The sequence below is a fragment of the Lytechinus variegatus genome, chromosome 3, assembly GCF_018143015.1.
Source record: "Lytechinus variegatus isolate NC3 chromosome 3, Lvar_3.0, whole genome shotgun sequence".
NCBI lineage: Eukaryota > Metazoa > Echinodermata > Echinoidea > Temnopleuroida > Toxopneustidae > Lytechinus > Lytechinus variegatus.
The window spans coordinates 45,457,388-45,474,141 of record NC_054742.1 but is presented as its reverse complement, the minus strand read 5'-3'; the positions used below and the strand labels follow the sequence as shown (position 1 = coordinate 45,474,141).

Below are 16,754 nucleotides of genomic sequence, written 5' to 3'. Positions count from 1 at the left end.
TAAAGGATTGGAAGTGATTGAACCAGGTGTATGTAAAGAGCATTCAAAATGACTTCAGATTCAGCGATTGCAAAGAGGCTGGTGGAAAACTTGCAGACTGATCTGAGAGCACTCTTTAATGAAACAAAGAGAAAATATCCACCTGTCAAAGAGGTACAATTCAGAATCGAATTTAAGCAGAATGTTCTAGATAATGTTGACTCATGATAAATGAGTGCATGCCCCAATGCCGATTAACACTCCAACCAATTATAAAATGAGAAGTCCACCCACCTTATTGAATGTAAAGAAAAAAATACTCTGGACACTTTGATCATGTGAAATCATAATAACTTGTTTCTTATCAAATTTAATAAAATTGAAATTTTTAATAAAATGCAAAATGAAGAGTGAGTATAAAGTTCATATAGACTTCATCAGCTCACTCATTAATATTTGATCAGTTACTGATGAAACTGAAGTGTTTTACTTATTTGATTTTCAGAGGAATATGCATCTTTATGATAATACATTACTGGATGCAATTATTATTTTCCCATTGAATGAGAAAGAAAATGATATGGAATGTTTGTCCTTCAGCTACATGTACTTGAGCCAGATATTCATTTTGTGGTATAGAAAGTTGGTTTTTTTTTGTCACAAAATTAGCACAGATCAATTATCATTAATCAATTTTGATTGGCAGAACAAAATGATTTTTCTTTTCTTTTGCTTGCTTCTTTATGATTAGGCTGCAGAGGCTGATATCTTGAAAATCAGGACTATAGTTGCAAGAAGCAAAGATGTTATTCCTGGTAAGTTAAAAAGTAACTAAGTCAACTTATTTTTCCTGCATTCTGGAGCGCTTTACTTCTGCCCCTTGTGAAGCCTCCCATATCTTGAAGGAGAATATTTTAAGGAACTGTCATTGAATCAGTTTTGTTCATTTTCATGTATACATGTAAAGAAATCCAGAGGTTTTTTCAACATCTGTCTTGTACATTACAGTTTAGAACATACATGTCTGGTGTTCAAGTCTATGTGCAGTTTATTGCCATTAATAATTTGAGGGGGTGCTGCTAGCCTGCTACATGTACATTGTACGGAACAGTGCTATCACAGGTGTACATGTGTTTTATTACCCACATTCAAAGCTGGCCAAAAAATAATATTTCTTATCTTAGGGGGCATACTTTTCACAACTTGCTGCCTATATCTGTATAAACATTGGATGAACTTTCATTGCGATGAATATGGATTTCCTGGGCTCTTTTGAGCATTCCAAGGGCTAAATAGCCCCCTAGCCCCCATGTAATATTTTCTCTGGTTCAAAGAATTATCTGCGCTCTGTAAATTGTTATTTTGCCTTGCTTTGTGAAAACACAAATCAGCAGACAATACATTCAATAAGATTTAAGTGCCCCCCCCCCCTTTAGTCCATCCTGGATCTGCCCGTGGAATAGGAAACCAAGGCAACCAAACTCTTGTATTTCTAAGAATTCTTTGTTACAGTACCTTCACGATAAACCCTAGGTACTTTGTGAATCAATATTTATTTAACAGGTCATAAAAAGTTGGGATTTTTAGACTGATCACACTCAACTGGATTTGCGAATTTACAAGATATCATTTATAGAATTACAGAATCATGTAATTAGGGGAAGGGGGTTATTTCAATATGTTTAGTAGACTGAACAATATGCAAAGTACCAGTGAAGATGCATATCAAGTAAGATCCCCCCCCCCCCCCCTCTAAATGAAAAACACAACTTTTGTTGATCTAGGTATCATCTTGATCATGCTTTATTATTTGAGAAATAAGGCGTTCCTGTAATACAAAAGCAAATTATTGTTCAAAACAAATTTATGCAAAGTTATGACAATATTTATCAATTTCAGGACTTTCCCCAGTTATGTTTAGTGCATTGCAATATGAACATGTTAGGGGAACCCAGTATTGGTCATAAAATGTTGTGTTGGAAAGGAGAAAATAAATAAAACAGAATTGTGAAAGTTTGAAAGAAATTGGACAAGCAATAAAAAAGTTATGGCTGCTTTAAAATTGAGTTCCCTAAGACTACATGTAGATTTAAAATTGGCAGCTGGGTAAGGAAATTATGACAAGGGGCAAGGACTACTTTCTCATAGACCATACAACATGTTCTTATTCACAGATTTGTGGTATTCTCCTACATGTAAGTACCAATCCCCCGAGGCAGTAATCTAAATATAACCCAGGTAGTGAATTGTTTTATGTCCTCATGAAAGAAAAATATAATTTCAAATAAAACTTCAAAAAAGAAGAAGACATTAAATAGCAATTTTATGTATGTATGGGAGTACATGGGAGAGTAGTCCTTGCCTTACATCACTATGACAACACATACATGTATTATGCGGCCAATTTGAAGTCTCCATGGGTAAAGTGATCACCAATATTTACAACTTAAAAATTCATAACTTTCTTGTTTGTCCAATATTGTTCAAACCTTCACCTATCAACTTGTCTGATTTTTCTTTTCCTCATAAAAACAAGTCTTTATTTGGGTTGGATTCCCCTTTGAATACAATCTAGACCAATTTGACTTATTTTTAAGAACTTGATATGCTCAGGTTGGCAGCACACAGACATTAAAGTTGTACAAATTATAATATGTGACATGTCATCATTGTCATGAAATGTGGTAATCAATCAAAGATCATAAACACATAGTTGGAATATTTGTAATTCAAGTTATGATATTGCTCATTAATACAGGTCCTGAAGACATGATTCTTATCTCATACTCGTGTATCAATTGAATTTTACACTTGATTTAAATCAAATGTTCTATTTTGAAGAAAAAAAAGAAAATTGCTAATGTTCAGATAGATGATGTACATGTACTTTGCAAATAATGCCAAAACCAATGTTATGTGTATTTGGTAAAAAAAACCCTGTGTTAATTAAATGTATGTATATGAACAAAATGTGAATAGTGCCTATTTTGACCATGCAACCCAAATTACAACACTTAATTACATGCAGCTTTGATTTTCATAATTTCCAATGTATCTTTTAATTATTTTTGGCTGAAAATATGTTTAAGTTGTCAAAGTTCCTCTGGAATTCTATGAAATTTGTTATTTTTTTTGTATCATGGAAATTGGGGACTCTATTAGGCCTGATCCCATCTTTAGTTAGTGAAAATTCAAAATATCATAACATCCTTTTTGAATATCTTTTGTTTTCTACATTATGTTTGACTTTCGACGTTACTAGTGATATTTTTAGTGCATCAAACTACCGTACCTGTAATCCTCATTATCCTATATGTAGGGATATACATGTACATGTGCCTGTTGTGGACATGACATGAATAATGCTCAACGTAATTCAATCCCTGGGTAGTATGCTGAGGTACCCTGTTTTCAGTAAGCATGAAACTCAATCCTTCAATCAATACAATAGGGTTATAGACTGAGCTTAGATTATCAACGATTGCCTCATGTCTGACTTTAAGCCATCATTGTAAATGAACAGGTCTGCATACAGACATTGCAGATTGCACAATATGGGATGCTATGGAATATTTACACTGTATGTTCTGTTTAGTTCCTGATGGAAAGAATACTTTGTGACGGTAAATGGCCAATTCGTCTAATGCCATTCCGTCCATCAACATTTTGTCTATCAACCATTTGGTCCAATCATCACTTCATCTAATCACCAGTTCGTTTATGACCATTTCGTCTCATAACCATTTGGTCTAAAATCCATTTAGTTTTCCTGAATTTCTTCCAATTAGACCAAATAGTATATGGACTATATGGCTATTGGACTGATCTGGTTATTAGATGAAATGGTGAGTGGATAGTGGAAGAACTGATGGTAGACCAAATCATAGTAGACGAATTGGTAATTGGACCAATTGGCATTGGACCAATAGATAAACCCTTGTGACACATTGTGACACAGTGTGACTCGGTGTGGACGTATACATGTAAATGCTCCAATGAAACAAGGTCACCCTATTGGAGTATGGAAGTTGGAACTACATGTACTATTCTGTCTAGGTCCAGACTCCATAATTTTCCCCGAGTAGGGATCTTGATCTTCTGGTAAAAAGCAGATCATTTTGAAAGACAGAATATTAAAACTTTTAGAGCAACCATATGTTTTATAAGAATCATCTTCATAGTTTATACATGTATAGCCTGCCATTTTAATTCCTTTAATAGGCATGATTCTTCATAAATTTGAGTATGCATACTAAAAAAAAATGGTATTGAAACCTTTGTCTTATTCCTATGCCATGGCTATGGGAAGTATGTATGTATGTGTAGTTGGATAAGGCCAGTTTATAAAACAAAGTGATTTAGTACACACTCAAAGTGTATTGGTCTTACATTTTTTGTCTGGACTTTTTAAATTCATTTTTGTAGTTGCTTTATGTTCTATTTGGTAATCATCATACTGTAGCTATTTGACTGTGAATAACACAGATTGGTACCCTGACTCTCAGTTGAGTGTTTTTTATTTCACTAGTATCACTCCGTTCTTAAAGGACAAGTCCACCCCAACAAAAAGTTGATTTGAATAAAAAGACATAATCCAACAAGCATAACACTGAAAATTTCATCAAAAATTGGATGTACAAAAGAAAGTTATGACATTTTAAAGTTACGCATAATTTCACATAACAGTTATATGCACATCCTGGCTGGTATGCAAATGAGGAGGATATGATATCATCCACTCAATTTTGTATTTTATTAAATGAAATATGAAATATTCTCATTTTCTCCTCATTGTCAAGTGATACAATGATTAATTCCTCCCTGAACATGTGGAATTAGCATTGTTGAATACTACATATGGTTCAGTCAAGTTGGTCCTTATTTTCAAATCTATAAAACTTAAAATATTGTATAATTCAAACAAAAAACAAAAGAAATAGTGAGGGATGGACATCATCGACTGACTCACCTTGTTGTGCATATCACTGTTTTGTGAAAAATAAGCAAAACTTTAAAATGCAATAACTTTCTTTTAATATTTACATCCGATTTTGATGAAATTTTCAGTGCTATGCTAGTTTGATTTTTCTCTATTTATTCAAATCAACACTTTTCTGGGGTGGACTTGACCTTTAACATGTAGGTTAGACGTAGCATCTTAGAGAGTACATGGAATTTGTTGCATTTTCGCACTTGTACATGGTCAAAATACTGAAATGGATCATTGGAAGCATGCCATTTTATTTTTATGATATTATGAAACATTTTACAGTATGATACATTCCCACGAAAAAGAAAACAAAAATAATCCCCTGAGGTTATAGATATAAAAGTGTTTTATGATATTTAATACGAATAGAGTTAATGTTAATATACTTGTATGTGATTGCATAATTTGTAATTGTCAACTTTAAGTACAGTTCTGATATGATTCTTCCAAGTCAAACTGTACCAACAATGTTTAATAGTCCATTTTAGGAAGCTTTTTCTCTTCCCAAACCCCAATCTCAACTTATTGTTTTTCCCAAATTGTTATAGCTATGGTCACAAACAGTGGGGAAATCCTGCAGCCATTTCTACTCGGATGTGACACCAAAAATCTGCGGATTGTTCAGCTTTGTCTTGGCTCTGTTCAGCGCCTTATCACACATGAGGCCTTATCAGCTGTGAGTATTGCTCTATTGTTTTTAGAATGATACATCAATGAAATATGTAATTTGTATCACTTAGTTCCTCCCTTTTCTGTTTGGATTGTAATATAGTGTTCACATAACAAATCTAGATATCATTGCTGGTACAGGAAGTTGAGAACTTGGCCAGAGTTTTTGAGGGTAGTGCAAACCACCTAATTCCTTCCAGTCTTCCCAAATAAGACTGACGTACAGTGAATTAAAGGTGTTTCTCAGCTTCCCACAAGAAGGTTGTTACATGTATATTCAGGGCAGCCAGGAAGGAGACACACTTATGGATTGTGGGGGTAGAGGGGTTTGAGGGGAAGTGTGAAGTGAAGTTTTTTATGCTGGTCTTGAAGAAAGTGATCCAAAATGAATGTCACATTGGTAATATTTCACTGGTTACTCCTTCTTAGAAGAATGCCAGTCACAGAGTCCCTCCATCCCTATCCAACATTATAATGTCTGTGAGCAAAGAAGACATTGCCCCTCCATCACCAGACTCATTATCACCTTGGAATGAAACAGAACAATTTTCTGAGCTCCTCATTAACAATATCTTAGATCCAAAGTGCTGAATAAGTCTGGTGATACATAATAGTTTTGATCAAGATGTGCATCAAGATAGGCCTTCATGCAGTACAATGAGAGTGATAATTTACTCTTGATTGGAGCATAGACCTACTACAACTGGACATTCAAAGAATCCCCTCTGTTTGGCTTAAGACAGTCGCCGCTAATCCTTTTTATAAAAAGCGCAACAGTTGACGCTTATCCGTAAAATAGTAGAAATCATTTATGCGCTGCTCCCACACAATGCGATTTTGTTCGTTCATTTCCAAAAACAGTAGCATAGCAGCGAACACTAGCGCTGTCAAAATGATTGCATAAAAAAACAGCCTTGCATTTTCATATTTTTTATGTACATTTACATCACTTCACAGAATTCATTGCTCTCACTGTGCAGATCAGAATATCTACAAAGAAATTGCAGCAAAACTTTGTCAGAAAAATGTTTGGAAAGATGTTAAAAATCCCTTATTTTAGAAGAATCCTTACCTCGAAAGTCGCACTAACCTTCGCTTGCAAGGTGATTTAGATATGGTTGTAAAATTCTACAGGATCAACAAAATTTAATGGGAATTTGTTTAATGATCAGATGACAATTGCAAAATATAAATAGCATTGTTGGTAACATAAAGCAGGGGCTTCCCCGCCAGAGCAATGATCGTCTCTGGCCAAAAGATGGCCAGTGATTTCTTAGTGATGATCAGCGGGTTACAGGAAGGTTGTACAAACATGCACCATGGGTAAGGTCATAAAAACAGTGTGAAGAGAAAAATAAGTGTGAAAGTAATTTTAGGTAATGGCTGTAAAATTCGCTTGTTGAATGTCCAATTGTAGACTTGTTCCATGATTGGAGGAGTTGTTATCAATAAGATTTCCGAATGAGTTTTGGGTTAGTAAATTTTGACATTCATAAAAACCTATGTGTATTGCAGTAGCCAATAAGTCCTTCAGGCCCCCCCCCCCAAAAAAAAAAAAATTGTTGACTTGGCGTAACAGGCCAATGAAAATTGGGGTATGTAGTGCAGATTTTTTTGGGGTGGGGTCGTTGTTGTCACTTGTATTTGCATAGAAAGTAGCAATTTATACACATACATACCTACAGTGCACTGTAGATAGGTCCTCAGACCTTGGGGATGATCTGATGAGAGGGATAGACCACGATATGTTCAAATAAATCCCCCACATACACACACACACACACTAATTTGGACACAGAACAAGCCAGAAATGGTTGAAATCTTGAAAGCAAAGAACACCCAGGGTTTTTCCGCTTTGCGATGTCGATATTTATGCAATCTATATCGGGAAAAAAAACATAGGGTCAGCGATGTTTTCAGGGTCGGGCAGGTTACGCCAAGTAAAGAATTTTTTTTTGGGGGGGGGGTGGGTGGCCTTATGGAAATACTTGAAGGAGTGATGTAGTTTGGAAAACCAGCATATTATTTGTTGATAAAAACTTTTGAATTGAATTGAGGATAGTTGTGCATATACCATGTGTGTTGGTTATGACTATTGCAATTTTAGGGCATAGGTATAAAATTTACAGAGGTGAAGGCCCTATACATGTACAATACATTAAGGCATGTGTAAGAGGTAGACACATCCACTGTATACTGGAAGTCTTGATCTCAACACTCCGGTGAGAGAGTGTGTGCAATTAGTGCCCCCCTGTGGACGTATCGTTCATTAGTAAATGCATGTAACATGATTGTAATAGTAATGCTAGTACCAGCACCCCTGATTGCGACTATTTAATCAGATTGTGGGCCATTTCGTGGGTGTGAAGTCGTAAGTAGTAAGCTCTTCTAAAATTAGAATACCGTACTCTCCTGCATTAGTAGATGTACACCAATGGTAGTTAATATCAAAGTGAAGATTTTCTGATATTGTTCTTGGAAATCCAGAAGCACGTGATCTGCTTTTTTTTTTTAGCTTTTACTACTTTTTGCTTTTGACAAAAAGATTTTGTCTATGCAAAAGTATAAAAAAGAAGGTACTTCTTTTACTACATGTATTTTCACTTTTATTGATCTATTATTAATATGATTTATTTGTTATTTTTATTGGAGGGGTATTTGGGGTTTGATTTGTGATATACATGTATTTCACACTGATTGATACAATTTTTACTTGATGATAGTAAGCATTGTGTACTATGAATTTCCACTTTCCAATTAAAAAAAATTAATTTAAATTTGTGTTTACTTTATTGTGTATCTTTCTCTGTCTGTGGCAGTCTGCAGCAGGTAATGTGATTAATATGCTATGGGGTTTAATGGAGTGTGGTATGGAGGATCTAAAGGTCCTACAGACAACCCTGGTTATCCTCACAACCAATACTATCGTCAGGGGACCAGCTTTAGCAAAGGTAAGAACATATTCCACGTTTAATAGATTTAAAGCAATGAATGGCAACATGTGGTTTGTTTTGTGACTTTGTATCGGAGATCAGGGCCCTGTCTCACAAAGAGTTATGATTGATCTGATCAATCATAACTATTGAAAGTCTATGGTGCCATCATCTTTGAATTAATGTGTTTAGTCAGATTGTTTTCTGAAGTGTACTCATGCATGCATCTTATTTTTGGACCAATCAGTTTGTTCCTCTTTCAGTTTGCTCCGTTTCTAAAGAAGTGATGGTAAATTTCCGATGAATTTCCACAATTGAGATAGAATGTAGATCAGTTACGACTCCATAGTGGAGAACTTAGGATTGATCAGATCAACATAGAACTCTTTGTAAGACTGGGATCTGCTGTATGCAATTATTGTTTTGAAGAATATAATTGAATTAAGATCAATAACAGTATGTAGTGCTTAGAAACATTGTGCACTTTATAAATGTTGCATATATTATTTTTGTTATAATTGTTATTATAATCTACAGTGCAGAATGTGTCAGGTACTTTTTATAATTATCTATCATTTTCCTCAACTGGAAGTTTGAAGTACTGACTGCACTGTACAATGTACACTTGTACATACATGTTTTCCTGTATGTACCTCTATTCTGCATGAATAAATAGAAAAAGATTAGGAGGAAGCATATTCTGATATGACTTTGCAATCAGATTTCCTCTTTATCTTGAGGCAGGAGGAGAAGACAAAAAGTGATCATCATTATTATCCTGGAACTCTACCTAGCAGCGCAAACACCTTGAGAGAGAGTTGAGCTCATTTTGTGGAATGAGATCCCCCTATCAGTATCAATTTCAGTCAAGAATAATTTTCCCGTTAGGCGTGGGATGCTTATCGCAGTGTTCTTGTATGTACTTGCATGATGTTTGCCTGTCTGCTAGAGTGATACTCATAAACTGTATGCTTAAAATGTAAACAGAATGAAAATGCTAATTATATGCTGATACATGCTGTAGCTGGTACTTGACGGTGTAAATGTTGTGTCGAGAGTCTACATTGTAGATTTTCTGCTCCTGTGTCCAAGGCTCACGGGGCTCATAATTATCTACCATTTTTTTAAATATGAAATTAATCTAAATTCTTTATCAAATATTGATGTTTCTAATATAAAACTACCATGATGCATTTATTTTGCATGGGACGTAATTATTTCATATGATATGCATTTGTGGTAGACTTTTGCAAGTTTGTTGTTATGTACATGCACATAACACATCATGACAAAAAAATCAGTAGTTCTTTGATATATTAAAAGATGGGGATTGACACAGAAAGAAATAGAAAGATATTGAAAGGATCGGAGAGGTTGAAGGGGAGCAAAGAAAAAGAAATAAAAGTTATCAATTCACATTTTCGTAGTATTAAGAGTGCCAAACATTGACTACATGTAGTTCCTTTTCTATTTCCTGGGGTTAAGCTAATTAGCCCACTTTGGTTTCTCACTTCATGTTAGCAAAGTGGGCTAGCACAGTAAATGGTATGTTACTATTTGACCCTGCAAATAAGCAGGGTTAGCTGGCGTATTGCGGTGCTAAGAGAGAGATGCAGTGTAGAATGTAAAAAAGCAGGCTAAGGAAAAGTGGGGCTAAGCCTTAGCCGAACGTCAAAATCGCTTGTTAATCACGCTCGGTGTGACAAATTCATCAATATATATGAGCTGTGCGATAGGTTAAGGCGTTAACCCTGGCTAAGCAAATAGTATGGGGTTAAGAAAGAGTGAAACCAAAACAGATTGTATGGGGTTAAGGATAGTCCGTGTTTAAGGATAGTATGGGATTAAGGAAATGCAGTGTGAATAGCATACAAGTCCTGGGTTAAACTTATCCACTTTTTTGTGCTCACAATATTTTTGCAAATTATGTTTATCTAACCAATAGCACAGAACTTTGTTATTATTATTTGTTTGGGATCACCTGTTGCCCTGCAAAATCTCACGTTTATTTGTCAATTGAAGTGGTAAGGCATAAAAAGGCGGGCTAAAGAGTTTATTAGAACAGAAACCTTTGCCAAGCTAAGAGCGGTGCTCCGATCCACATGCTAAAATTGCAGAATAAAGCAAGCGCTGTTGTCAAATCAGAGATCATGAAGAGCTACTTGTAACATTAGACCCTGTTTACAGTGAAAAAAAGCCGCAGCCGAGCTTTGCCTACATGTATAATTCACTGTAAACGCCTAAAAAGCCAAATGCGAGGCCAAAAGCGGCCGCGCCTTTGGCCCAGCTCTGGAGGTTGTCTCGGCCTTGGCCCAGACTTTTTTTACTGTAAACGCACGCAGGGCCAAATGTGGTACCAAATGCGACTCTGGAAGTGAAACTTTCCATGATTTAAATGCCTTTTCCCGCGCTTGCATGACCCCCGGTAAGCCACAAAATAATTGTTTGTTACATGTAGAGCGCCACTACAACAAAGTATTGAAAGGCTAAAATTAAGGTTAACAAATAATGTGTGAGAACAGAAAGTTTGGCCTGTACAAGCCGGAAAAAATGAAGTGCAAAGTTAAGGATAGAAATTGGGTTGACAATAGTGTGGGATTAAGAAGTTGCCACAAAAGGTATTAGTTTTTTTTTTTTCACTTTCCAAAATTTCATTTCTTTTTTGTTTTATTGCTTGAAGTAGAAAGAGTATAATGATTAATTGGTGTATATGTAAAATAGGTTGAATTCTTTCAAGACATTATTGGTATAGTTTGTACATATGTGAACGCTTCTGAAATAATCTATTAACCATTTCTACATTCCCTTTTATGGCATGGAGAATGCATGTAGGGACTGACCTACAAATTATTGATGTAAACATAAGATCCCATGGTAGGGTAATCCAGGCAATTCAAAATTGATTATTTGTGTGATAGGCTTTTAAGTGAAAAGCCATTAGAATTTTCTCTTTTGTTGGCATCTGTATGAATTATGAATTTGAATGCAAGGTGAAGTGGACACTATGCTCTTGTTGATAAAGTAATATATTGATAATTTAAATTGCCTTATTCCAAATTAAATGTACATAGACTTGCTTTTACATGTAGCATACATTAATAAAACTCATACTGTAATTCAGTTTTATTGATTGGCAAATTGTCTGAAAATCAGAACAATACACATTTACAATTTAGTATTACTCAAGTTGTAGATATTTCTTTTGATGATTAATTTTTAAGACTTTATCTTCTACATGTATGTGTACATGTCATAATGCTGTGTATTTGAGCTCATGTGTACATGTTTATAATATCTGTGTCCTTGTTTATTGTTGTTGCTATTTGTTGAATTAATAGACAGGGCTACGTGGAAGACAACCACTTTGATGATATGTGGTATCCTATATAAGTACCATATTATAAATAAAAGTTTGGAAGTATGCATGTCTACTGCCTGTAAAAGAACAACAAACAAAACTGACCATCAGAAACACATGAATATAAATGATTCATCTTGTTTACAGAACCCACTTTCCTTTGAATATTTGCAAGCCTTGTTCAGGCTTGTTGTGTTACATCAGAATGAATAACGGCAAGGTCACCAGAGATCAAAATTATTTATTGTGAATTGGCATATTACAGTGTAATTCAATTCAGCATCATACTCGTAATTATGCTTAAAACTTGTACTGGCATAGGTAGATTAATGTACCTTGCATGGCTCTAGGAGTCTAGGTACTACATGTACATGTATCAGCAAAATCATAACAAGCTTTTGAGGCTTTTAAATAAAGGACCTCTTCATTCATTTCCTTTCCCTGTTATTCACGTACAACATGGAGCTAACTCAGATGATTCCATATCCTTGGGATTATAATAAGTCTTATTTCATTTGCTTGTACACTGTATACATGTACACTGTGCAGTCCTTCATGTTTATAATTGATCTTGATACAGTATGTAGATGAAAAACAAACAAGAGAAGGAATTATATTCTATATGACATACATATATTTTCTTGCCATATCCCTGATCTACATGTATCTGTAGATCGAAAAGCGTACATATTATCATTAACATATCAACATTTTTTTTGCTTTTTGTTTAATGCAGTATCTCTCAGAGGCTTTTCCGATCCTTTATTATAAAGAGGAAAGCACACTTAAGCAGGATTCCTGCCATAAGTTACAGCTATAAGTGGCTTAGATTTGTTAGGATACCATTATATTTGAATTATTAATTATTTGATGTGTATTGTTTACCTTGTTTCGTTACATAATTTTGATGAAAATGTCCATGTGAAATTATCAAACCTTTCCTCCAGGCTGTTGTGGTGTGCTTCCGACTGCATTTTTCAAAGGACAATACAACAAGTAACACAGCTTCTGCCATTGTCCAGCAAGTTATTTCTATTGTCTTTGAGAGGGTTCTTGCTGAAGATGAAGCAAATGCAGGTAAGACAACAAGAGACTTTACTTGGACATAGGTTTTATTTTTACCACAAATAATAATTATTGTCTTTGATAGGTTACTTGCAGAAGTTGGAATCTATCAAAATACAAATGTAAGATTAAAAAAAAAAACTGAAGTAGTTTGGTAGTCAACAGGAGTGTAAAAAATGATGGAAGTGATTTGTCTTTTACAGTACTTGCAAAAGATGGATTCATCAAGATGAGACCAAAATAAATTGATCTGGTTAGTATACATGGAGATGGTCAGTAGTTCTAGGAGTAGATAGATAAATATATTTCTCATGTAATCATTTCATTTGTATTAAGTGAAAGAGTTCAGTAGAAGGTATGAAGGTGAGAATTTCCATACTGCCTTGATCAGCTTGGTTAAGGGCAGGAAAAGGAACATCAAAGAGTAACATTTATTGTTCTATTGGAGTCTAATCATCACATATTTATATATTTCTATAATTACTATCCTTGTTTCAGATGGTTCTGAGGTTGGAGTGGATGAAGAACAACTCAAGATAAGTTTGGGCAATCGAGAAGCCCCCAAGTCACTAAGGCCTTGTGCTACAGATGCGTATATGCTGTTTCAGGTTTGTACCATACATTTTGAATGGCAAATCAGTTGGCATTATGTTTGAAAGCCTGTTTGATGTTTGTTTGTTTTTTGATAAAATTTGCGGTATCCTGTATTTCATAAACTAATATGGAGAAAGCTGTTTACAGTGAACACCCAAGGGAAACACATAATGTGGACTTTATAGACAAGTGACTACTAGATGTTCTTGTATACATAAAATACCTTCATAGGAATTGCTTTTATTTTCACTATAGACAGGTGACTGTTGTAGAGAGATTGCTACTACATTTAATACTTCAAATTATATTTGATGGTCAACAATTAACTACCGTATTTAACTTAGTATCAAATTTTTTAAAACAATATCTGAATATCACCTTTGGTATGTTCCATTGGATTTGATTTGAACAGGATCTGTGTAATCTAGTGAATGGAGACCCACCATGTTGGTTGCAGGGTATGACTACAATGACCAAGAAGTTTGGTTTAGAGCTCCTAGAGTCTGTACTAAATAGCTTCCCTCAAGTGTTCCTCAGGGTAAGAAATGTAAACTTCTTATATTTTGTATTATTGTTTAAGTGCAATAGTGCAGTAATTTCCAATGAAATTTGTAAAGTTCATTTCCATGTATTGTGACTGGACCAAAGCAATGTGTAGCACTCATTAGCAATGTATTGTAGGCCTAAAATATCAGTATTTCCATGCATGAATGATTCTTTAGTATTTGATTTCAAATGGAAGAAGAAATTTCACTCTTTAATTACTGTTTGTATCTGATTTATAATCGAAACATTTCTAGATTTTGTGATATCCATCTCATTCTCTGAAAATGGTTTACTCTTTGTTGGGCTCGATGTATAAACCTGTAGTCATTTCAGCTGACAAACAATTTGGATTACATTGTAATATCAGAAATGCCATCTTTCCTTAAGTCTTGTCAGTGAAATATGAAATGAACAATATAATTTTCAAATTATTTCATTATTCATAATTTTCAGAGATAAATCTTTGATTTTGTATTAATTGCGGTAACATCTAAAAGGGACAAGGTTTTCAAAGACATGATTTAGAAAAAATTAATCAAAAGAAGTGGAAGAGACTTGGCATCGATAAAGATATTTCAGGTTATACTGATAACGACAAAATGGATACATGTATGTGTGTAAATGTATTTGACTTCTGAAAGAGCAACCACCTACATGTATGATATGATCATATTCATGAACAAACATCAAAGGAAAATGTCACAAGTCAATCTCTTCTCTAAACATGTACGTTACCTTTTTCAACCTGATGTGAAAGTCCTCTAATCCGTCTGAATAATTCATTATAAGCTGCTTTCCTGTGCAATCTGTTATGTACGTACTTGTAGGCTGCCAAAAGTGGTTCATCATCACAATGCATGTACAACATCTTGTCATTTCATTATGCATGCACGATGTGTTAACATTGGGTCAAATATTCATTTTGCATTTTCTTAGATCAGAGAATTGAATCATCTTTTATATTTTTCTGTAGATATAAATAATGTACATCAGAAAGCAGTCGTTAATACATATCATGCACTCTGCTATAACATTGGAGGATATGATGAAAAGGACCCCTTCCCCCCATAATATTTACATCTTTATTTTTAAATATATGTTCACTTGGAGAAGGTTTTTCTGTGGTAGGTTGGTCAACCATGAAATACTTTACTATATAGTTGATATTCAATTTGTAAGGACTCATTTGTATTGTCATTACTTCATTTTCCATAAAATTTTGTCAGGGTGGGGCTTCTCTTATAATATTCTTGATCTGTACTGGGAAATAAAGATCATGTGATTTAGGAATTAATGTAATTTTTTTTTATAATGGTAAAGGTGATGTAATAAAATTTAAGGATTTACCATGACTGATTAACAATGATTGCTGAAAATCTATATACCGATGTCAGGCAGGGATTTGCTCAGCATTTTGAGAATAAAAAATGTGAGGAAGATTTACAAATAATAATGATATGTTATATTTCCCCCAACCACATGTGCAGCACACAGAATTCAGTTTCCTCCTGAAGGAGCGAGTATGCCCCCTCCTGATCAAGCTCTTCTCCCCAAGCTTGAAGCATCGTCAGGGATTATCAGCCCCTACTGCACCTGCCAACCCACCAGAGAAACCCACCTTCCATATGAGCCTCAGGCTACTCAGAGTGGTGTCTGTCGTCATCAACAAGTACTACTCACTCCTTGTAAGTTACATGTATTGTGTCTTACTGCTGACCAGTTCTGTAGATGTTACAAGGTTTTTTTTTCTGTTCAACTTAGCAAAATCAGTTTTTGTGATATTGAATTGTGATTTAGAGGCTAATTCGGTGTGTCCTTTTACTTTTCAATCACAGTCATTTGTAGAAAAACAGCAATTTTGCTAGATAAAAAGTCCTTTGCTCAACAACAAAATTGTTGTATGACCTAAGCAGGTGTATTTCATACGGACTGGTATTTATTATTGTTAATAATGTAAAAAATTACAAAGATATCTGGACCCTCTCTATTGGAGTCTGGGACGTGCTGTGTCAGTGCTTTATAGTAAAGTGATGGCAGTCTTGAGTAAAAGCATAATTATGTCATGTTTATAGATTTATCCTCCACTTTACATCTACTACTCTTGAAATCCACAATGTATATCTATACTATTGAATTTGACGTTTGCAAGATATAGACTGTATCGATCACAATAAAATCTTCTTCTCTTGATTGATTCTTTGAACTTACCATTTCTTCAAGGCTGTGCGTGTGTTGAAAGTAATACTCAGCTGCAGATCGTAATCATCATCTTGTTTCTATGCAAATCACCCAAGGCTTACAGATTTCACGGCTCTACTCAGAGATTTGGTAGATCTTCCCTAAGCGGATTTGATTGATCAAGTTCTGATACTCATCCAAATTGATAGATATAATGTGATTCTGTTCCTTTGTAATTACATCATACCTTGACATTTAGTTCTTGCTTATGTTCTAGAGAAGGGATTCCCTGTTCCCCAAAAAAATCATCCCAAGAGATTATTTCAGTGTAACAATATCTTGCCAATTTTGTTTTGTCATGAAAGAAAAGAAAAAAATCCCAAATTGTTATAATTGGGTAGTACTGTGAAAGTAGAGAGGACAAGTATTGTTCGATATATTG

The 16,754-nt window shown here is 34.7% G+C and overlaps 1 protein-coding gene across 8 annotated transcripts in view; it reads left to right on the top strand.

Annotated features, from left to right (window-relative positions):
• The window catches only part of LOC121411151 (protein MON2 homolog), a 55,075-nt gene continuing 38,321 nt past the window's right edge, over positions 1-16,754 (top strand). For all 8 annotated transcript variants that reach the window (XM_041603690.1, XM_041603692.1, XM_041603694.1 and 5 more), the window contains exons 1-8: positions 1-153; positions 731-794; positions 5,518-5,645; positions 8,458-8,589; positions 12,877-13,006; positions 13,493-13,602; positions 14,001-14,126; positions 15,622-15,819. In XM_041603690.1, coding sequence (XP_041459624.1) covers positions 49-153; positions 731-794; positions 5,518-5,645; positions 8,458-8,589; positions 12,877-13,006; positions 13,493-13,602; positions 14,001-14,126; positions 15,622-15,819 — 993 coding nt within the window. In that variant the 5' untranslated portion in view covers positions 1-48. The remainder of the gene's footprint in view (positions 154-730; positions 795-5,517; positions 5,646-8,457; positions 8,590-12,876; positions 13,007-13,492; positions 13,603-14,000; positions 14,127-15,621; positions 15,820-16,754) is intronic.